The following is a 20,877-nucleotide window of genomic DNA, read 5'->3' as shown; positions in this document are numbered from 1 at the left end:
AATTACCAAACAGTTTTGAGTATTTGTATAGAATAAGTATTGAATAATAATAGGCCAATACTTATATCAACACTAGTATGCTTGTAGCTAGTAATATACTCCCTCCGTTTTTAAATACTCGTTCCATTTCTTCATAGAATCTAAAAGTAATAAAAAAGAAATGAATTAAATATAATAAAAGCTTTTCATTTAAGGAAATAGAGCAAATATTTAAAAACGTCCGTAAAAGGAAAGTGGAGCAAGTATTTAAAAACGGAGGGAGTAACAATTTTTGGAGAATATACGGGGTACATTGCATGACAAATCCAAAGAGAAAATAACAAGTATACTCGGTATGAAAGAGAGAGTAAAAATATGTTATTAGATAGGTAAATTTTACTGTGTCACTTATTTTGAGACAGATAAAGTTTCTATTATTCTTGAAATACTAAAAAAAGTATTTTTCAATAGAACATTTTACCTCAAATCAAACACTCTCAAGTCCCAAGTCTCCCAAGCCCCCCCCAACAATTGAATTGGCTAACTGAACCACTCTTAGGGCTCGTTCTGATTTACTAAGCTGAATTGAACTGAAATTAAGCCAAATAAAACAGGTTCTTAGGCTCTTACTACCTATTGTTATTTGGTTAATTAAAAATTTTGTGGCCATATTTTGTTGTAACCGTGGTCAAGAGTCTGAAGACCTCTGACCCCAATCGCTAAAACCACTGACGCACCCCCTTGTTGTTCCCTCTCTAACCCGCTCATCTCTCCGGCGACACTATCAGCCACCTTCAGTGTCAGAGTCACCGCTTACGTAAAGCCGTCGCTCTCTGCTTCGACACCATTTCACCAAAGTTCACCACCTCGCCACTCCGCCATTTAGACGACAGTACCACCGTCTCTCCTTCTTCGAAAGGTTAGGTTTTATTGATGAATTACTTTTTGTCTAATTTTTTTCCTTTAAGTTCGGTTTTATAATTGAATTTCTTCATTCATTAGCTAACTTTTCAAACCCCTGGAGTTTTATGCATTTCTCCGTTCCTACTGCTTAATTGAAAAATAGAAAAATATTGTATTAAATTATAATTTGATACTAAACTCTTGAATTAATGGAATGTTAATATACTATAGTTTGTTTGAATTTGTTTCTGGCAATATAGGTTTTGATTCAGCAGTATTATGAACAATTTTTTTAATAGTGATTTTTATGTGTGTCAGTAGTACCGTTTTGATATAATTATATACATTTCTTCTCCAATTAGGAAGTTGATGAAGTTAGCCTGTTTTGGTTATGAATGCAGGAGTGTGATGAATGTTGCTGCCTTATGTTATAAGGTCCCTCTTTCTCTTACTACTGGAGCTATGGCTTCTTCCAGTAGACTGTTAATGGTCTATCAGTGTCCGGTAAGACGCTTGTGTCTTTCTCGTTTTGCATTATGTTGGGGGTAAAGAATAAATTTCATTGAAGTAGTAGTATCGGGATGTGTCAACAAATGTGAGGACATGCGGAGGGTTGACAAAAGATTTCCCTATTACAATCGGATTGCATCAAGGGTCTGCATTAAGCCCTTTTCTTTTTGCAACGGTTCTAGATGAATTAACTAGACCAATTCAAGATGAGGTTCCATGGTGTATGCTGTTCGCAGATGATATCGTTTTGGTGGATGAGACTAAGGATGGGGTTAATGTCAAGTTGGAGCAATGGAGGCAAAGGTTGGAATCTAGAGGGTTTAAGCTAAGTCGGAGTAAGACTGAATATTTGGTATGTCGTTTTGGCACTCAGAGGGGGACAAGCAATGAAGTGGTGAGTTTGGATGGAAAAGATTTGACCATGAGTGAATGTTTTAAGTACCTAGGGTCGATCATCCAGAAGAATGGTGACATTGATCAAGACGTGACCCACAGGATTAAGTCAGGGTGGCTTAAATGGAGAGCGGCCACGGGAGTGTTATGCGACCGCAGCATTCCCTTAAAGTTGAAGGGAAAATTCTACAGGACTGCCATAAGACCAGTGTTGCTCTATGGTACAGAATGTTGGGCTTCTAAGAAAGAGCATATTAAAAAGATGGAGGTTACGGAAATGCGCATGTTAAGGTGGATGTGTGGAAACACTTTAAGAGATAGAATCAGAAATGAGGTTATTCGCAAGAAAGTAGGTGTGGCGGGCATTGTAGATAAATTAAGGGAAAATCGTCTGCGTTGGTTTGGACATGTAAGACGGAGACCCGAGGGTGCACCGGTGCGAAGAGTGGAAGAGTGGGACCATGGAGGGATTAAACGAGGAAGAGGGAGACCAAAGATGACTTGGTTGGAAGGAGTGAGGAAGGATATGAAGTGCATGGATTTACGTGAGGATGAAGTTTTGGATCGTAAGGGATGGAGGAGAAAGATTTACGTTGATGACTACACGGAATAATCAAATTTGGTTCATGTTAGCCGACCCCACTTTTGGGATTAAGGCTTTGATTGATTGATTGATTGATATAGTTTGAGGTATTTAGGTGTCGTTATGCTTTAATAGACACGGAGGTATCCTTATATGAGAGTATGAAATTATTTGTGAATTGTGATTCTCTAGCATAAAAATTAAACAAGTATGGGAAATTTCTATAACCAAAAAAAAAAAAAAAAAAAAGGCATCTCCGATTTAATTGAAACAGCAGGAGTTCTATATGCTGCTATATGTACGGGAAAGATAACTTGATGAGACTATATCTTTTACCTTCAGAATATCACAAAGACCGCTGCCATATTTATTTGTATTATGTATGTCTTCATTCTAACATCATAAAGAAATTCTTATAGCCTTATCCCTAATATTGCTGAGAAATTACCTACGTGGTTATGCTAGACCCTTGATCTTAATGGCAGTAGATGTGCATGACATTTTGCTGATAATAAATTAATAATATTGATCTAGTACATTGCAATCCAAAGAATGATAACATGTCCAACATAGACTTGCTTTGCAAACAATTAAGTAGAGATTGATTTAGTCCTTCGTTATGATTCATGCTTCCAAAGTTGCTAATGCTCAGAGTTCCAATGATGTTGAAAGTAGACCCAAGAAATCAAGGAAAATCTTAGACTATTGCAGTGTTCAGATATTTTTTTTTTTTAGTGGGGTGGGGGGGTGTTCAGATGTTCAATATTTGTTTTTTCAATTTTATGACATGCTTTGTTTCGAACAGGGAATTCAGTGATAGGATTAACTCTCTTCATCCTTCATTCATAAGTAAGCATTTTGTGTGTGTGTGTGTGTGTGTGTGTGTGTGTGTGTGTGTGTGTGTGTGTGTGTGTGTGTGTGTGTGTGTGTGTGAGTGAGTGAGTGAGTGAGTGAGTGAGAGGGTGACTGGAAATTAGCAGCCTGCCTTAAGCAACACTTTTTTACTGGAGGGAGTACCCTTCTCAGGTTTCATTGTTCTAAACTTCTACTTTGTCAGAATATATTCGGAGCAAGTAGGTGGTATTGTTGATGGCACTGGTTAAGGCTATATTTTTTTTTTCACCTCTCACCTTATATATACTCAAGAGTTTCTACATTGAAGTGGATTTTCTATACCACTATCTGAATATATACCTGTTCTAAGGACTCATTTGGGATTCCATTTGACTATAGGGTGTACATCAAAGGCCTCATACAGAAAAGTTACCAATACAATCTCTGAGCGTCATCTGTTGGAAGCAGAGGCAGAAAAGTGATCGGTCAGTGAATGAGGAGAGATTTTCATCAAAAAAGTCTTATCGATCAGTGAAAAAGGAGGTACTTCCACAGAATGTGGATCTTCCACCTGTATTACCCAAAAAAAAGAAAAAACCCTATCCAATCCCAATAACAGAAATCCAGCGGATGGCACGGGCTGACAAGAAACTTGCTCAAATGGGTATAGAAAAGGCACTTGAACCTCCTAAGAATGGTATACTAGTCCCTGAACTGATTCCTGTTGCACATGAAGTTCTGAATGCATGGGAGGGTCTGATTAGAGGTCTTGCACAACTCTTGCATGTAATTCCTGTCTATGCTTGTAGGTAAGTTTGATTTGGTTTTCTTATTACTGTAGTTTATTTTAGTTTCGTTATCATTATGAACTTTTAGCAAATAAAATCTGGTTTAAAAATCACTTCAAATTATTATATTTGGCTCAAAATACTTCAGGTTTTAGTTTTGGTTTGTGATTTTCAGATTTATGATTAGCCTACTATATGTATCAATAATTCTTAAGTCAGCTATGTGAACACTCCTATGCAAACACTTGAAAACTAGTAGCTCATACAATTTGACTTGAGAGTGAAGCCGAAGAAATCACTCTTTTGTTTGTACACGGTTTGTGTCACGAGTCATGAATCAGATGATTCTTTTGCAGTGAGTGCTCCGAGGTTCATGTTGCTGAGACTGGGCATCAAATACGAAACTGCCGGGGCTCAAGCAGCAATAAGCGTCAAGGGCTTCACTTATGGGTCAAGGGATCAATCAATGATGTGATTATTCCTACCGAGTCATACCATCTCTATGACCCTTTTGGTCGACGAATTAAGCATGAAACCAGGTTCGATTATGATCGGATCCCTGCCATTGTTGAACTCTGTATTCAAGCTGGTGTTGATGTACCAGGCTACCCATCACGCCGGAGAACCAAACCTATTCGAATGATTGGGAAGAAAATAATTGACCGAGGTGGGTACCTTGAGGATCCTACACTTAAACCTAGAGATTCCTCAGCACTCCTAAGCTATGATACACACGGTGCTTTGTTGAGGTTTCCACCTCCACCACCCTCAGATCTGTCTAGGGTTGCTCAAGAAACAATGAATGCATATGAAACTGTTGCAAAGGGTGTGAGAAAGTTGATGACGAAGTATTCTGTCAAAGCATGTGGATATTGCCCTGAAGTTCACGTGGGTCCATGGGGTCATAATGCGAAGCTCTGTGGGGAATTTAAGCACCAATGGAGGGATGGGAAGCATGGTTGGCAAGATGCAACTGTTGATGAATTATTCCCGCCAAATTATGTCTGGCATGCTCGAGATCCTGGAGGACCCCCAATGAGGACTGAGCTCAAGCGATTTTATGGGAAGGCTCCTGCTGTTGTTGAAGTGTGTCAGCAAGCTGGTGCCGTGGTCCCTAAGAGGTATGAACCCATGATGAGGCTTGATATTGTGCTTCCTGACGGTGAGGAAGCTCGCTTGGTTGCCTGATATGACAGTGGAGGTCTTGTATAAGTAGGCACTGTAGCAGAGGAGGGCTTGTAAAACTATCAGTTATAGTATGGTGGATTTGTAAATATGTGTATCAAATTTAGGACTCATCCAATGTTAAAACAATTAAATTTATTATATATATATGTTAAATATTGTAAATTGTTACAGTTGAACTGTTCCACTAGTAAGTAATTGTATTTTTTTCCAATCAAATAAAAAGTGAACGAACTCATTCAGTAGTAATATATATAGGGAAAAAAAAAAGCTTACTAGTTTGAAATTTGCTCATGAAAAGATTGATATTGTAAACTTGTAAATTTGTAATACAATAAATAGGGAAAAAAAAAAGGCTTACTCGTTTGAAATTTGCTCATGAAAAGATTGATATTGTTTACTTGACTAGATTTTAAATTTCAAATAATGTGTGACCTTTTTGAAATTGTGTCCTTTATAGCTTTCTGCATGCATACGAGCATACCCACAGGCCATATGCTCTATAGTCTATCCTTGGTGTACATTGGTCAATTGGTGCCTATATCAATATATACTTCGTATTAACTGTTTACTCTAACTATTAATTATCAGTTTAGCCGGTTATGGACATACACCGTGCCGTTGACACAAGGTCACCATAGACATTTATGTCACCGACCAATAGGCGTACATGATTCCAAACAATCTTTTATGACTATGGAGTACATCTCTCACCAATCACCAATACTTGATTCATCAACATCAGGTCACGAAATCTTCAAAATTGGCCTAAAATAGTGGATTATAACAAGTACACTTGACTATTTAAAGCCAAAATAGATGGTTATGACCACCCAAATGGCCACCCGAGGTGTTGTGGGGTCCATGGAAGAACCACGACCACTTTTCTTTACGGGTCCAAAAAAGTCATAAATTCTATTAAATTTAAGGCAATAATTCACGCTTTTGGACCAATCTAGAGGTTTTGTGATCTGTTGTCGAAAAATCTTGGGATTTTAGGGAATACATATCAAAGTCATATAATTATGTTTGTAACCATATATGACCACTAGTCGGTCATATAAAGTCACGTGGTAGCTTTGATTTAATAATAGACGGCAAGTTATAAAAGTATAAATTTACAATTTAAAGGCAAAGTAGACGGTTCCAACCACCCAATTAACCTCCCGGGGTGCCTTTGGGTCTATGGGAAGCACCTAGAGTTATTTCCTTTTTAGGTCAAAAAAGTCAATTTTTGTTCAAAACTAAAAGCTATAATCTATAAATTTTTTTTTTTTTTTTTTTGAAACAGGCTATAATCTACATAATTGGCCAATTTTGGGTTTTTTTTTTAAAAAAAAAAATTTGAAGTGAATGCGTGATTTCTCCTCCGGGAGTCATATAAGTTGGTTCGAAACCATAACCATTCTATTAATAGACTTGTAAAGTCTAAATAATGAATTTGGTTCACGTATATGGCTATTATAGATTTATATTGTACTGATAGTGAAAAGTTGCAAAAGATCGTTCCAAACTTCTAACGATCACCAACTTGGCATCTTGATGGTCTCGTTAAGGTGCACGTAGCTCTTCATCTTCATTTGTGTGTGTATAATTCCCAAAATTAATTACTCACCACCAATCCACCATGAGTCCATGAGCTAAGAAGTCCTTGGTATTTTAGCGGCAATCGTACGTGGCACACTGACACGTCATAATCCACATCAGATTTGGCGCCCATAACTGTCCACATCAGATATTCACAGTACCACTATTTAAGTTTTCTGTATCCAATCCATCGAAACAAATTCAGATCTGTTTTTTAGTACCATATTAAACCTAAACTTACCCTAATCGAAAATGGAATCACAGCCGTCGGATTCACTCAAAACGCCGGAAAAAACTTCGCCGGCGAAGAAACCTCAACCGTCCGATCAAATTAGCTCTAGAACTCCGACGAAGCTTCCACATCCTCCTCAAAGATTCAAACATCATCGCCGTTCTGTTCGATTGCCGGAAAAGTAATCTCCTTTTTATACTTTGCAATTTCTGTAATATATTCTCATTTTATTGCATAATTTTTCTTTGAATATTATTTTTTATTATTTTGTTTTGATTTTTTATTTTGGTAAATTCTTTTGATTTTTTTGGAATCAAGGTATGAGATGTTATTGAAGTTTTTCGATGCATTGGATGCTTCGTTGAAATTGCTTCGCTTGCGGAATTCAATTCCTTTGTTTGGGAAGATTAGGGCTATGATTGAAAATATGTCTGAGAGGTATAATTTCTATTTTTAGTTTTTTATTTTTTTTTCAATTTACTGCATACATTTTAGCTTAGTTTCTTGGAATTTTGAACTAATTTGTTTAAATCTGCCTAAGTTTTGATGATTTTGTCATTGTTGTTGGACTTATTTGTAGTTTGATACTTCTGTTCGTATTTTGAAACCTCCATTTTACCCCCCTGCATATGTTTTTATAATCTTAAACTAGTTAGCAGTAGCTTGAGCTTAACAATTGTGAAAGGACTGACATCAATATAACCCGAATTGTTGTTTGGTAAATTGTAATCGTTGGACTTGCGAAGAGTGCTCAACTTGGGAGCCAATGTTGGGCATAGCTTCTTGTCCATTTGACTCATGGAATTAGTTATTCATTTGGGGATTGCTAAATGAACAAATGAGCAAAATAATCGAGTGAGGTTTAGGGGGATTCGGGGGAGTATAGGGATGGGGTACATAAGCTTATTATGTTAACTAAAAGCTGAATCCTTACAAAAGAAAGGCTTTTGATCTTAATACTGTTTTACTCTTACAATGTGCCATTTGTTTATTAATCAATATTACATTATGAAATTTTAACCTCACGACTTCTTCTAGTCAACTATTTCCCCTATTTTGGGAATACCAATATTGTTAAAGATCCTCAAACTCTTGGGTATCAGATGTGATATTTCTGTGTTAACTCAATACAAATTTATCACAACAACAGTGAACCCCTTTATGGATGTTCAGCCTTAATGCTTATTGGTAAAAACCTCCAGGAAGTTTGTTTCCCAAGACCTAGCAGATTGATTTTGAGTGGTCGTAATTTTATAACTTGGATGATATTTAGGAGGTTTACTCATCAACATTTGGCGCAATTGAAGTTTCTTTTGCCAGAGGAGATTGGAATCAGAAAAGTCTTGATGGCTGACGAGGAGACTCGCTGCATGGAACATGATCTTCATCTCTCATTGACTATCAATAGGATGACCCGTGAAGACAAAAGGAAGCGAGGAAGTAAGAACCCCTGTTTGAGGGATCTCTTCATTTCAAAGCTTTTGGATTTTGCAAGAAATCATCCTGAGGTAAACACTGCATACTTATGTTTTACTTTTTAATATCTTCCTGATGGAGTATGTCTAGCAAATTATTAATCAGAAAGAGCTACTTCAATAGGTTTAATCTAAATAAACAAATATTAAATCCAAAAATTTGTAATGATTCACACAAAGTATTTAATCCTCCATTACGTCCATCTGTGCCATCTGTGTTTGAGTATATTAGTCTGCATAATGATTCCGTATAGTTCTTTGAACAAGTCGTGTAAAATCGTAGAATTTGAAATGCATCATTTTGAAATGCATCATTTTGAATGGAGAGGGTAATGCCCAGTTCACTCAATGAATTGTTCAGGTTCTGTACATACCTGTCAATCTGTCATTCTCATTTCCTGTGGAAAGGAAGATGTTACAACTTCCCTGGGTTGATATGCACGTGGAATAATGTTTAATATGTACATGAAATTCTGATATTCTGATTTGAATAGTCATAATAATATCTGATTTATGAATGTAGGATACTGATATACCTGAGGAGAGTCTTCCTGAGCCATTTAACCAGAAGAAGTGTGATCTGCTGTTACGTTCCTTCGAACAATCAAGTGCAAGCTCTCGCATTCAGAAATTTGCTAGTGTAGCAGAGTCAGACGCAGCTCAAGCATCCCATTTTTCTCCATCTTTCAGGAAGCATTTTTCAATGGGAGGCTCGTACAGTAAATCAAGGAACAGTCTCCAGAGTCCATCAGATTCCTCAGACCAATTACAATCGATGTATGGTTCTAATCCATCTTTGGACAGAGATGAAGTGGAATCTGTACCTCTTCAACCTGAGACTGTGTCATGTAGGCTACCTGCTGGTATCAAGCGGAAACCTTTTGTTGACAGTGAAATTTGTTCTGCACATAGTGCTAAGATGAAGCAGGGAACACCTATGAAACATGCTGATACTCCGATCAAGCCAGCCACACCAAGTTTGCAAACACCTAAGAGGTTTAGGCTGAGTGCAGATAAAGCATCTGATCTGCCTTCTTGCGCTAGGTCACTTAAATTCGAGGGCCCTTCGGGATCTGTAAATATTGATCTTCAAGTTGATGATGTTGAATGCTCTAATAATATTAGTGATATTCTTCCTGAGAACCTTTTACAATCGGTACTGCTTTGTATTTTCTTTTTGCTTCATAATGTCAATATAATATAATATTAGTGATATTTTGCAGCCCTATAAATTCTCAAATCTACTACATGATCTTACATTTGACCTACTGATTTTGCTTTATGCAGATAAAGGAGAAAGAGAAAAGAAGCATAGAGCTGGCAAAGAGGAAACAGATGATTAAGTGCCTTCCTAAGCTGTTCGACAGAATTTATATATTGTTTCAGAATCCCAAGTTTTCAGCTATAAAAAAAGAAGCACTAATTCGCAACCTGACTGAGTGTCATTTGGACATTACTGATGAAAGTGAGTACAGACTTTTAAATCACATAAACTCCACTTGAATGGAAATATACTGACTCAGAACTTTATTTACAGGTGAAATCGAGGAACAGCTAAAACTACTGCAAGAATTTATCCCTGAATGGATAGTCTGTAAGTTTTCACCTTCGGGAAATGTACTTTATAGGTGAGAAATAATATATTCCTATTTGAACTTTCCTCGAGTTTTTTTGTCTCCTGTTCTTATTATCATCCTAACTTCCTTGCACATTGTTATCAACTTGTCAATTTGTCATGCACTATGCAGAATCAACAAGGCATTAGACCCAAATTCGTTACGACTGACACTTGATGAAGCTATGTGATGACTGACGAGTGCTCCTATAACATAATCCATGGTAAATATTGTTTTTAATGTCACCTTTTCAGAACTATAGGTAGCTGAACATTAGAATGTATCTATCTCTTTGCAAATTTGTACACGAGGGATGTTTTGGAAATCTTAGTATCACAGACTTGGTTCCCTCAAGTCTCTGCAAGGGTTGTAAATTATCCAAGGGGAAGAGCCCTTTACCACTTTTTTTCACTCTTTTGTCATGTTCAACGGCAAAGACGTGCTGAAAAGACAAGACCAATCTAAGTTTTTGCATAATTCCCTTGTCTTCCGAGTTAATATCTTTGAAATATCATGTGTTCAGCCTTAGCTTCGATTTGCTTTGTTATAAGTTCAGCAGACATCCAAATAATGTTGCTCTCTTGAATTGTATGATCTACGGTGGTTTAGCTTGGTCAGTACTTATATGGGCCGTCGTCTAGGTATTGGAGCCATATGGATGTATCACTGTCCTATTTATGTAGTACTTCGTACATCTTAATTTTTGATGGTACACCCGAGCAGAACCAAGGCTATTATTAGTGTCGTTGAAAGCTAGTGGGCATCTTTGGAAGGTTGAATGACTAATGTTTATTTGACTAGGTTGTTGCAGGAGAAACGTCTTAATATAGGGAGGTAATTGCAGAAATTATTTACTTGTATGAGTAATTGTTTTATTATATAACTCATTCTAATCAGCTTACCAAACGGAGTAAAGATTTTAAAGTCATAACCCCTAATGTTGAGTTTTTGGCCATTAATTCTGCCAAAAGTAAAAGCAATACAATATAAATTGCGTTCTTAAAGTTTTTCTGTTCACCATCTGAGGCGAGGCATTAAGGAGGCTCTTTTAAAATATAGGCGTATGGTCAAACGCATCCTACAGATTGAGCTACAGACTTAAAAGTAGGATCGATAGGTTGGAACTTCACAATAAGTTTTTTTATTTTATTTTTTATTTTTTTATTTTACAAATATCTTCAAAGTTGGGTACAATTAATTGCTAAAACACAGATATAATTCAAAACAGGTTCAACACTCAAAGCAGTAAGGCTTATAAAACTATTTTCAATGATGAACTAGTACTAGTACTAGAGATACACAAAGTACTAGAGATACACAAAGGGCTTCAACAATGAAATATCAATTGACAATCACAGTAAGTTTCAGCATTACAGATTTGCAGTTTTATAAAGATGAGTAATGATGTGTTTTACATAAAATACACCCTGTGCAACCACGGCTGTCTACCCAACGCTGCAAGTAGTTGCAATGTTTTTGATGTGATCATAATCAACATGCAATAACTAACGATGGAGATTATCCTCCTCGTATATGTAAAAGAGTGATGAGCTATTGTGTCCGCATTCTGCTACTTTCTGCAGCTCTGACTTGTGAGAAATATGGATGTGCCTGCCAGAAAGAACAAAAAATTGTTACAGATGTTAATCAGGCATGGTTGTTAGCATAGAAGTATAAGTTCCCAAAAGAGTAAAAGAATCATGTTTGACTTACTACAATTAAGATGTCAAATGAAAGTCAAACTCGCAGATAACTAATGCCATCTTAACAGGAGCTAGGTTAGGTTGCAATTACAGAACACTCATGTCACTTAAATCAATTTATTCCATTGGCTAAATCAAACCTAAATATGCAGTATGATTTGCTGACATTGTCCAATTGAACTCACTTCCAGTAAGTATGAGACAAAACAGTAAAAGAGAACATATTATGATGTGACACAGAGACAGCTGATTAATTCCATATTAGGGATTACTTACCTTAGTTAATAGTGATTATAAACATCTTAAAACTATTTAAGGTCAAGCATTCTCACCTGAAACTTGCTTGAGCTCATATTAAAATCATTAGATTTATCATGTTTGTCAGTCAAAAAACTAGAGCACCAAAATAAGGAAATCTGGTTAAAAGTTAGGGTTGAAACCAAAAGGAGCTACATGATGGCCTAATGGGAAACGAAAATGGGTGGCAGAAGAGTAAATGCAAATGAAATGAGACAAAGGCATGGCTAATTTTATAACTTTTTAGGTGGCTAGGGGCTAGGCTTGGTCCTATAAATGGAGAATATTAAGTCAAATAATATGAAGATGCTTGAACTTCTCCCAATACTTAATGTAAATTAGATAGCTAAAATGGAAGATTCTCTAACACGAAGATTGCAACAACATATGAATTATTAAAACACAGAGCAACATGTGATAAAATAACTAGAAAATAAAAAAATCTACATGTATTAATAATCAACAGTACCTTTTCCTCATTTCATTTTATGTTTAACAAAACACAAAAAATGGACATTTATAAGTAGGAGTTTTACAGCAGATATTATAGAGAATTACCATTGCTTCTTTTGCAGTTAGCCTATCTTGGTGGTCATAGCGAAGAAGCTTATCAAGAAAGTCAATAGCCTGTGAAAATATACAAGCTTAGAAGGTCACTCATTGGAAACATCAGACCAACTAAAAGACGTTAAATTTCATAATTTTGAGCTAATAAGTATTAATAATTTTTTATTTGAATTACCTCTGGGGAAACCAAATGCTGATTATCTGGATTGACAAACCTTGACCATGGTTTCCTGCTGTGCCTACAGTTACAAAGATCAATTTTTATGAATAAGATATTTTCTGAAATCAAGCAATGTTCAGATAACATGACTCATCAAATTCTATACAGCGTGACTGCAGATATTTCCTAGAAAAAAAGGGAAAATCTAATTACTAAAATTTTAGCAAGCAAAAAAAGAAAATGTCACACTCTAAAGCTTACCTCCCAACAAGAGCATCAAGTTGAGGATCAAGCTCCAGATTATATTTGTTCAAATATGCATTCAATTCATCAGTTCCAAGTACCTGCATATTATTAGAGAAAGTCCAAATCATGAGTGATTTGATGAGAACAACGGTTTGGCCCAACTTTCTACTCCCAAAATATTCTCATCCAATATGATACACCGTAAGAGGGTTGTCCTCTTCTCCCTTTCATTGGGACCTACTTAACTTGGCTTTTATTAAAGAGTAATAAATCTAATTGTTCCTCTAACCCATGGGGCCACGGCCAATCTTGCTACCTTTAAGTCAAAAGTTTGATTTTAAGTGAGACTCAAAATGTGAAGCATCTAATGATCTAAGCACTGATGTAAAAAGGATGAATTGAAACTGCTGGATGTTATTCACAGATAAGTTTTCTACCACACAATTGTGTACGCACACAAACATCTGCAAGTGCACGTACAGACACTAGGTTCTCCTACTTCAGCCAAAGCTTCAACCTAAATATAATCATTTGTTAAAATTTTTACTCATGCCAACACATTCAGTTGAGTGTACTAAACTTCAAATAGACCCTCTATTTTCAAATTTTGATTTGTAGAATGCACAAGATTCCTAATATGAGAGATTTTCTGAAAAGCAACTACTGCTTTTTATCCAGTGAATAATATCTCTCTTATCCATTTTCAATGCAGTTTCCTTGCCACTTTACACAATTATCACAACCGCTAGAAATGTCATAGGCACAGGTAGTGCATCTTATGCCAAAAGCAGATTTTTCGGTGTAAAAAGGAACTATATAGTTTTCATTAAATCAGAGGTTATGAACCAAAAAAGCAATATTGAATGGAATCAGAAGCATACCTTTGCAATTTTTACAAGCTGATCGTGGTTGTCATGACCATAAAAGAATGGCTCTTTCCGGAATATCTAAAAGACAAAATAGAGGCGTGCTGAGTGATTTCATGTTTAAGATACAATTTATATTTTAGAAAGGAAAAATGAGAACTGCTCACCATCCCAGCAAACATACAACCAAGGCTCCACATGTCCAAAGAATAGTCATAGTCTTGTAAATCGACAAGAAGTTCTGGCCCCTTGAAGTATCTGCAAACAAGATTTAAGACATTCAAACAACCGAAATGTGTCATAATATAGTATAGCACTACTTTTTTTGAAAGATAGTATAGTACTACTTTAACTTGACTGATCTAAAATAATACCTAAAAGGTAAAATATTAATAGCAACATCTATTGTGGTCTTAACAGAACTTTGTGTTCTAGTTGCTACTTGGGCTTTCATATGCCCGATTAAGGCAATAATACACATTCTCAAGCATGGAGGCATCTCACAATTCAAAATCAGACACCTTTTAAGGAAAGTAATTGTTTAAAATACAATGCACAAAAGAAAAAAACCGACCACATCATCCAAAAGGGAGGAAGAGAGAATTCTTCTCCAAGAAAAGAAATAAAAAAAAATTAATCACTATAAAATTTACAACCTACCACTTATGACTTGTTACACTTAGGGGCGTTACAATGGTACGACCATACGAGAATAAGAATCCCAAGGGTATAGATTGAAAATTAAATTATTTTTTAAAAGTTGTTTAATTCACTCAAAAGTCAAAAGTAAGGAGCTAGATTCTATTAATTGGAGGGAGGTATGGATTTTCAACCTTTAGGGGGGTGTGGTCTGGAGGGTATGAGATTGAAGGGGTTTAGAAAGGGATGAGAAACCCTTGGGTATGACATTCCATACCCAATTGTGCTCAACCAAACAAAACTTTCATAATTAATAGTATCATGCCAATCCATTCAATATAAAAGCTTGAACCAAACACCCCATTAAAACTACCAAATATCTCTCCCCTAAAATTCCTTGTAACTTACTCTCTAATAAGGTGTTCAGTTAGAGTGCCAACGGATTAGAATTAGAATCACCCTTATTTTGTCAGCCTTCACTATTATTTTATTAAAGAAATATGGCAAGTATAGAATTGATGACAGAACCAACTTAAACAAGTGGATCTCACCAACTCCACCGCCCCATCAAGTTAAAGATTGATTCCAAAATATATAATTTTAAGAAGTGTTCATCTCTTCAACTTGCAAGCTAGCTAACAGATTTTTCATTAGTCTCCAAAAAAGACAGGAACTTTTCAAAGTAAATCTTCAAAGAAGCCCTCAAACTCTCTACTCTAAGTGCCAGACCATTTCCACAATCACCGGGCACACCATTTAGTACCTCAACAAAGCACCAACAACCCTCCCCAGCCTTCCACAAGAGCCACTGCATATCCACCTTCCTAAACTAAAGCACCACATCTGTAGATCTGAGCATTTTTATGATAGAGAACAAGAACTTGGGAAGCCCTCGCTAATCATCTTTGTAGATATTATAAAGAGTGGGTGACAAGAGTCAACATAGAAAGAAAAGGTGGAGAAGAAACAAAGAGGAAGACAATGAAAAGGATGGAGACGGATAATATTCTGGTTTAGGAGCAAAGGGATGTATGAAGATAGATTTCGACATGCAGAAGTAAATAAAAAATTAAAAATTAAAAATTAAAAAGGAAGTTTGAGAATTTCAGTTGGCATTTCACCAAGTGAAATTATTAAAGGGATTTGAGAAAGAAAGTAATTAAAAATTGCAATGGAAATTTAAGCCTTTCAGTTAGTATTTTATTAGCTTCTATAGGGTATGGATCTTCGTATCACTCACTTTAAGTCTCTGAATTTTATTTTGAAACGATTTTAACATTAAAAGAACACCAGCCAGGACCTTAATACTCATTTATCAAGGTGCAACTTAAATGAAAGGCACAAGAAGTTATAAGTGCAATGAGCTAAGTTAGTAAATATTAAAAATAAATTCACCCTTCGACCCTTCGTTACCAAAAGTTTGACTCACTGTAGACTTGTTGATAAGAAAGTTCGAAAAAAGTGGACGAGTGAAAGAAATATGTAGAAAAAGTAATAGATTGGAAGGAAAAAGTGGGTGGGCATAAGTAAAAAGTGGATGAAGTTAGAGATCAAGTAGAAAGTGTGGGGTAAGACTGTAAGAGGGATAAGGTAGTAAAAGGGATTTGCCAAAAACATAATAAAGTAAAAAGTGAGTCAAACTTTATGAAACACCAAAAAACAAAGAGTGAGCGAACTTTCGAGAGCAGAGGGAGTATAAGATTTTCAGAAATTCCAAAACAATAGGGCTTGCCAAAATTCCTGTAGGGTACATACACACAAGAATCATTTATCCTGTCCCATTACATACTTACACAGGCAAATAACTGAAAGCATTAATGGCCATTTTGGCCAATGGATGTATGAAAACAATTTATGTACAGTTAAAGCTTATATAAGCGCGATCCCAGGACCTGAGGAAACAAAGGAGATCAAGGGAAGATACTGTTCAAATACTACACTTCAAAACCAAGAACTAACCTTGAAGCCACACGAACATTATACTCCTTGCCAGGATGGTAGAATTCGGCCAGACCCCAATCTATTAAACGGAGTTTCCTCAATTCATGATCTATCATGACATTGTGAGGCTTGACATCTCGGTGCATAATTCCTTGCGAATGGGAGAAATCCAAGGCCTATCAAATTAGAGTACCAACTGCGTTAGCTCATGTAAGTGAGTTTATAAAAACAATTATAAAATCCTAAGCCTCCATCTAACATTCCCACACCCATATTTATTATTTCACTAGCCTTCCCTCATTCCCCTGTCCCCTTGCCAGCACCAAGCCACCAACATGACAATCCTAATTACATGGATAATGAAGTGAGTTTACAGATACCTCATAATACAACATCTAGCATGAAGTACCCGATTTATGCATAACCCTTTTATTAGCACTAAAATATGGCTGCCAATGGTTTTCAACCAAAGAAAATTTACAAAGCATCTGGCCCAGTACAAGAATCATGCATGAGGAAAACATACAAAAATCAAAAATTACCTTCAGAAGCTCGTAGATGTAATAACGTATGTCATAATCAGAAAGCGTTGGATATAAAACTTTGAAATCTGTACTGTTGACATACTCGAAAACTAAGCTTGGTGTTTTGGAATGCTGATCTCTAACAATATCAAGCAGTTTAATAACGTTTGGTCCCCCACACAGGTTCTGAAGAATCTTTATTTCTCTTTTAATCTGTCAAAATCAAATTGAAATCACTCTGACTGAGCTTATCATTAAGGCTTGCATCTAATAACCCAGCGAGAGACCAGATTTATCAGGTATAATGTCAGCAATAAAACACACACAAACAGTACAGAAAATAAGCTATATAAAGAAAGGAGAAAAGCATAGCATATATGTGTATTTTCACCTTCCACCTTAAAACTCCATACAAGGCTATGTCCTCTAGAATTTCCAGGTCCATCATACATCATCCCACATTCACTAAGAGAGCAAAATTACCTAGTTCATATAGCCAAATCTCACGAGGCTTAAGAGATGGGGAGAAGGTACCAACTGGAATATATATTTGTAGCTTCTACTCTCTTAGTTGATACCCTTATCTCATTTGACACAGAAAAGAACATAAAGGGAAAAATAGATCTATGCAAGCAAACTTAAGTAATTAAATCAATTTATACTCGTCTTGTAACAACAGTATTCTAAATCCTCACTTTCCAACAATCAAAGCTGATAAACAAGCATCAATAACCATATTATCCCTTGTACATGCACTGACATTAATTGCTGGAAACATATTATAGGTAATAGCACAATAATGAATCTAAGGAACTAAATTACTCTTCTAAAACTTATTGTCAAGAAATGCATTCCACAAATGCTTCATACCCTTGTGCTGGTATCAAAGAAAGCTCACCTTTTTCTTCTTCACAGGTTTCAGGATCTTGATAACACATCTTTCATTACTATTGACATTTATTCCTTCAAAAACTTCACTGTACTTTCCCCTTCCAATCTTGCGTACAACTTCATAATCATCTTGATCACTAAAACAATAACCATGGAAAGATTGATAATACACATGTAAATCACTAATCCCAAAATAGAAGCTATAACAGAGCAAATGTTTAGAAGGATAGAAAATGCAGCGCACGTGCGCACACACACACACACACAAACACCACAACACCCCCCCCCCCCCCCCCACACACACACACAAAAGAGCAGAAATAGGGTAATAAAATGTTATAACAGAGGCATTATGTCACAAACCCCAAACCTAAAGCACTAAACAAAGGCAAAGCCAATGCTAAAAAAGTTCCCCTACTGTCCACAACTCTAAACTCCTGTCTCCACAGATCCTTCCAAGTGTAATTGCATAAATAGAGATACAATGCACCCAAACTACCAAAATCAACACTAACAGGATAACAACCAATTAGTTATCCTCACTGTAATTGGGCACACTGCACAAAACATCCAAATATATCATATGACACTAGTAGTCCCTCTTTATAGGCAGCATATTGCAATCAATTTCTGTAAAGAACTTGACGTCCACTTAGCAGAACCTTGTCTTTCCAAACAAAATAAGCTAGCTAAGCTTCTGGCCTTAGTAGGATGAGGAGATATAATAGATTTAAATTTACAAAGAAAAACTCATTAAAGGTTGGAAGACCACATCCTAAGATCTAGTGCATAGCAATGCTAAAAGAGCCAAGAAAAGGAAGCAAATACCCCGTCCAATCCTAAGACAATCTTCTAAATGAGTACTTTTAGAATATCAAATTTTATGATATTTACTAACATGCAATTGGGGATATTAACGATTTAAAACATGCATTGGCAAACGTGTCAAAGGCGAATGGGAAGAACTTAAAGGATCGGAGGGAGTGAGTAAACATATCAAGTTACCTTTCATCAACTCTGCAATGCATTGAAAATACAAACAAACAAACAAAAATCAACCTCTTAAGAAGAAAAAAGAGAAACAGGGAACAGCCATGTCACATGCTTTTTATTTGTTGTAGAATGCCAATCTGACTACCCTAAGCCTCCTATGCACGATGTGTATGCTACAGGCATGATGGGGAAGGCAATTTCTGTTGTCTGCAGTCATTTATGAGTCTTATAGCTTGGCTTGAACGGTAAGTCAGCGAGACTGATATTTAGTGCATAGGGAGAGCTATTATTAAGTGAGAAGGTGAATTAAGCAAGAAGCTGTATAAATAAGTGAAAGGATGTGAAAGAAAAGACATCCAAAAAACCTGCATTTCCCTCCTTCTGGGACAAAACTGGTGATTTACTCACACTCTCATACATTTGCTCCCCTACTTTTCTACTTTAAACTAAGACTGAAAGAACACCTTGATTAAACTAAGTATCTCTCTACCATTCAGTCTTAGTTTAAGCAAGGTGCTCTTTCACACCTAGTATCTCTCCACCATTTCAGTGACACAATCATAACACAATGCAAAGCAGCCACTTCATATCTGAACCAAGTTAATTTTTCTCTAATACTATTGTCCTTACCATTTTGCTTTATTACTTTTAAAACAAAAATATGTGGGGAAAAAATTAATCTTAAAGCCCTACAAAAGATTAGTAAAGAGGAAAAAGTTATCAAATCACTATCATCACCATCAAAACGACATTTTACTTCCACCTACCCAACAGAAGTTTTCTTCAAAACGACATCCTCAAAGAAAGAGATTTATTGTTTTCCTGATGAGTAGTGATGGATTAGTATTTCCAAATGCCAATTCCTTCTTGAGATAGACAAATTTACCTAACAGCTTAACCAAATCAGTTAGCAACTTAGCACTCCAATCTTTCACAATCTTCTCAGTCCTATACATCCTTAAAAGTAACAATCCAAACGGAAAATAAGAAAAACTAACCAACGGACTGAGGATGAAGGCCATACCTAATCTAAGGGACATCTTCTTCAATAATCGAGATTAAGTACTTCCAACACAATACCACACAACAGATACTCACTAATAAATTCTGCAAATATCAACCAAAAACAAAACTAATTTTCCTTGAGTTATCTATCCACACACGATGCGACACTCTCCAACCTCAACCCGAGACATAGCACAATAAAGTAGCAGGACACTAAAGCCACAAGCTAAAAACTGATCATATCACCTAACCATGAGAAGACGATAGGCATCGCCTTCAATGCTCAAGTAATACTTGTCGAACTCGGCAGCAAAATAACGCTTCGAATCAAACCCTATACCAATTCAACCATCAAAATTTAAAACCCTAGCTAAATAATTTGACTCCAACATACAACCATCCAAACTCTCAAGCATCCATAATTCAAAGATCTAACAAATCAAATCATACAACAATACAACAAACAATAAAATCCATAAATCACCATGCAAATCAATCAACATTAAAAAATGAAATTAAAATTGGAAAAAAAAGAAGAAAAAAGTAGATACCCCCATTGAACGGTAAGAGATTCGTAATCCCAGTACTCGCGAGGTCGGACAACATTAACGTCGGTGTAAACACGAGCTTTCGACATCGCGACGGCGGAGGAAATTAGGGTTGGAGGTGGGCAGAGGATAGGAGGAAGCGCCACCGGCGCACGGAGAGCGAGAAGGGCGCAGAGTAAAGGGAGGCGGAACAACAGGAGTGAGATTAAAGGGTTAATACTTGTACTCCTACAACAACTGTGAGACTCACTGACCTTCACAATTTCATTTTTCCATGTCATCAGAATAAAGCACAAGATTCTGCGATCGACTGATTTTTAGTTACCAGATTCACGACTTTTTTTTTTTTTTTTTTTTTTTTTTTAATTTCATTTTTTGGGACTTTTTTTTTTTTTTTATATATATTTTGTTT

At 36.2% G+C, this 20,877-nt stretch overlaps 3 protein-coding genes across 4 annotated transcripts; 2 read left to right on the top strand and 1 right to left on the bottom strand.

Moving 5' to 3' along the window:
- Positions 1–655: 655 nt before the first annotated feature.
- Positions 656–5,375, top strand: LOC145561884 (APO protein 1, chloroplastic-like). Of its 2 annotated transcripts, XM_081622011.1 has the most exons (4): positions 656–898; positions 1,284–1,386; positions 3,602–4,011; positions 4,347–5,374. In XM_081622011.1, exons 2-4 carry the CDS (start codon positions 1,291–1,293, stop codon positions 5,176–5,178), a joined length of 1,338 nt encoding a protein of 445 aa, XP_081478137.1. In that variant the 5' UTR covers positions 656–898; positions 1,284–1,290; the 3' UTR covers positions 5,179–5,374. The 2 variants fall into 2 exon arrangements, with proteins under 2 accessions (XP_081478137.1, XP_081478136.1); XM_081622010.1 differs by lacking the exon at positions 656–898 and having other exon boundaries at positions 1,252–1,386; positions 4,347–5,375.
- Positions 5,376–6,796: 1,421 nt separating this feature from the next.
- LOC145563053 (CDT1-like protein a, chloroplastic) lies at positions 6,797–10,664 on the top strand. Its single transcript, XM_081623461.1, has 7 exons — positions 6,797–7,175; positions 7,313–7,432; positions 8,268–8,502; positions 8,993–9,625; positions 9,757–9,934; positions 10,007–10,097; positions 10,218–10,664. The coding sequence occupies exons 1-7, from the start codon at positions 7,015–7,017 to the stop codon at positions 10,273–10,275; spliced, it is 1,476 nt and encodes a 491-aa protein (XP_081479587.1). The 5' UTR covers positions 6,797–7,014; the 3' UTR covers positions 10,276–10,664.
- Positions 10,665–11,413: 749 nt separating this feature from the next.
- Positions 11,414–20,799, bottom strand: LOC145561883 (casein kinase II subunit alpha-2-like). The gene is made up of 10 exons (XM_081622009.1): positions 20,469–20,799; positions 17,927–18,056; positions 17,047–17,241; positions 16,523–16,680; positions 14,092–14,182; positions 13,940–14,005; positions 13,074–13,156; positions 12,828–12,891; positions 12,644–12,712; positions 11,414–11,696 (listed from the first exon to the last, which is right to left on the bottom strand). Exons 1-10 carry the CDS (start codon positions 20,744–20,746, stop codon positions 11,637–11,639), a joined length of 1,194 nt encoding a protein of 397 aa, XP_081478135.1. The 5' UTR covers positions 20,747–20,799; the 3' UTR covers positions 11,414–11,636.
- Between the last annotated feature and the right edge of the window lie 78 nt (positions 20,800–20,877).

This window comes from Chenopodium album, chromosome 10 (assembly GCF_948465745.1).
Source record: "Chenopodium album chromosome 10, dcCheAlbu1.1, whole genome shotgun sequence".
Classification (NCBI taxonomy): domain Eukaryota; kingdom Viridiplantae; phylum Streptophyta; class Magnoliopsida; order Caryophyllales; family Amaranthaceae; genus Chenopodium; species Chenopodium album.
This window is presented reverse-complemented; position numbering and strand designations above follow the sequence as displayed.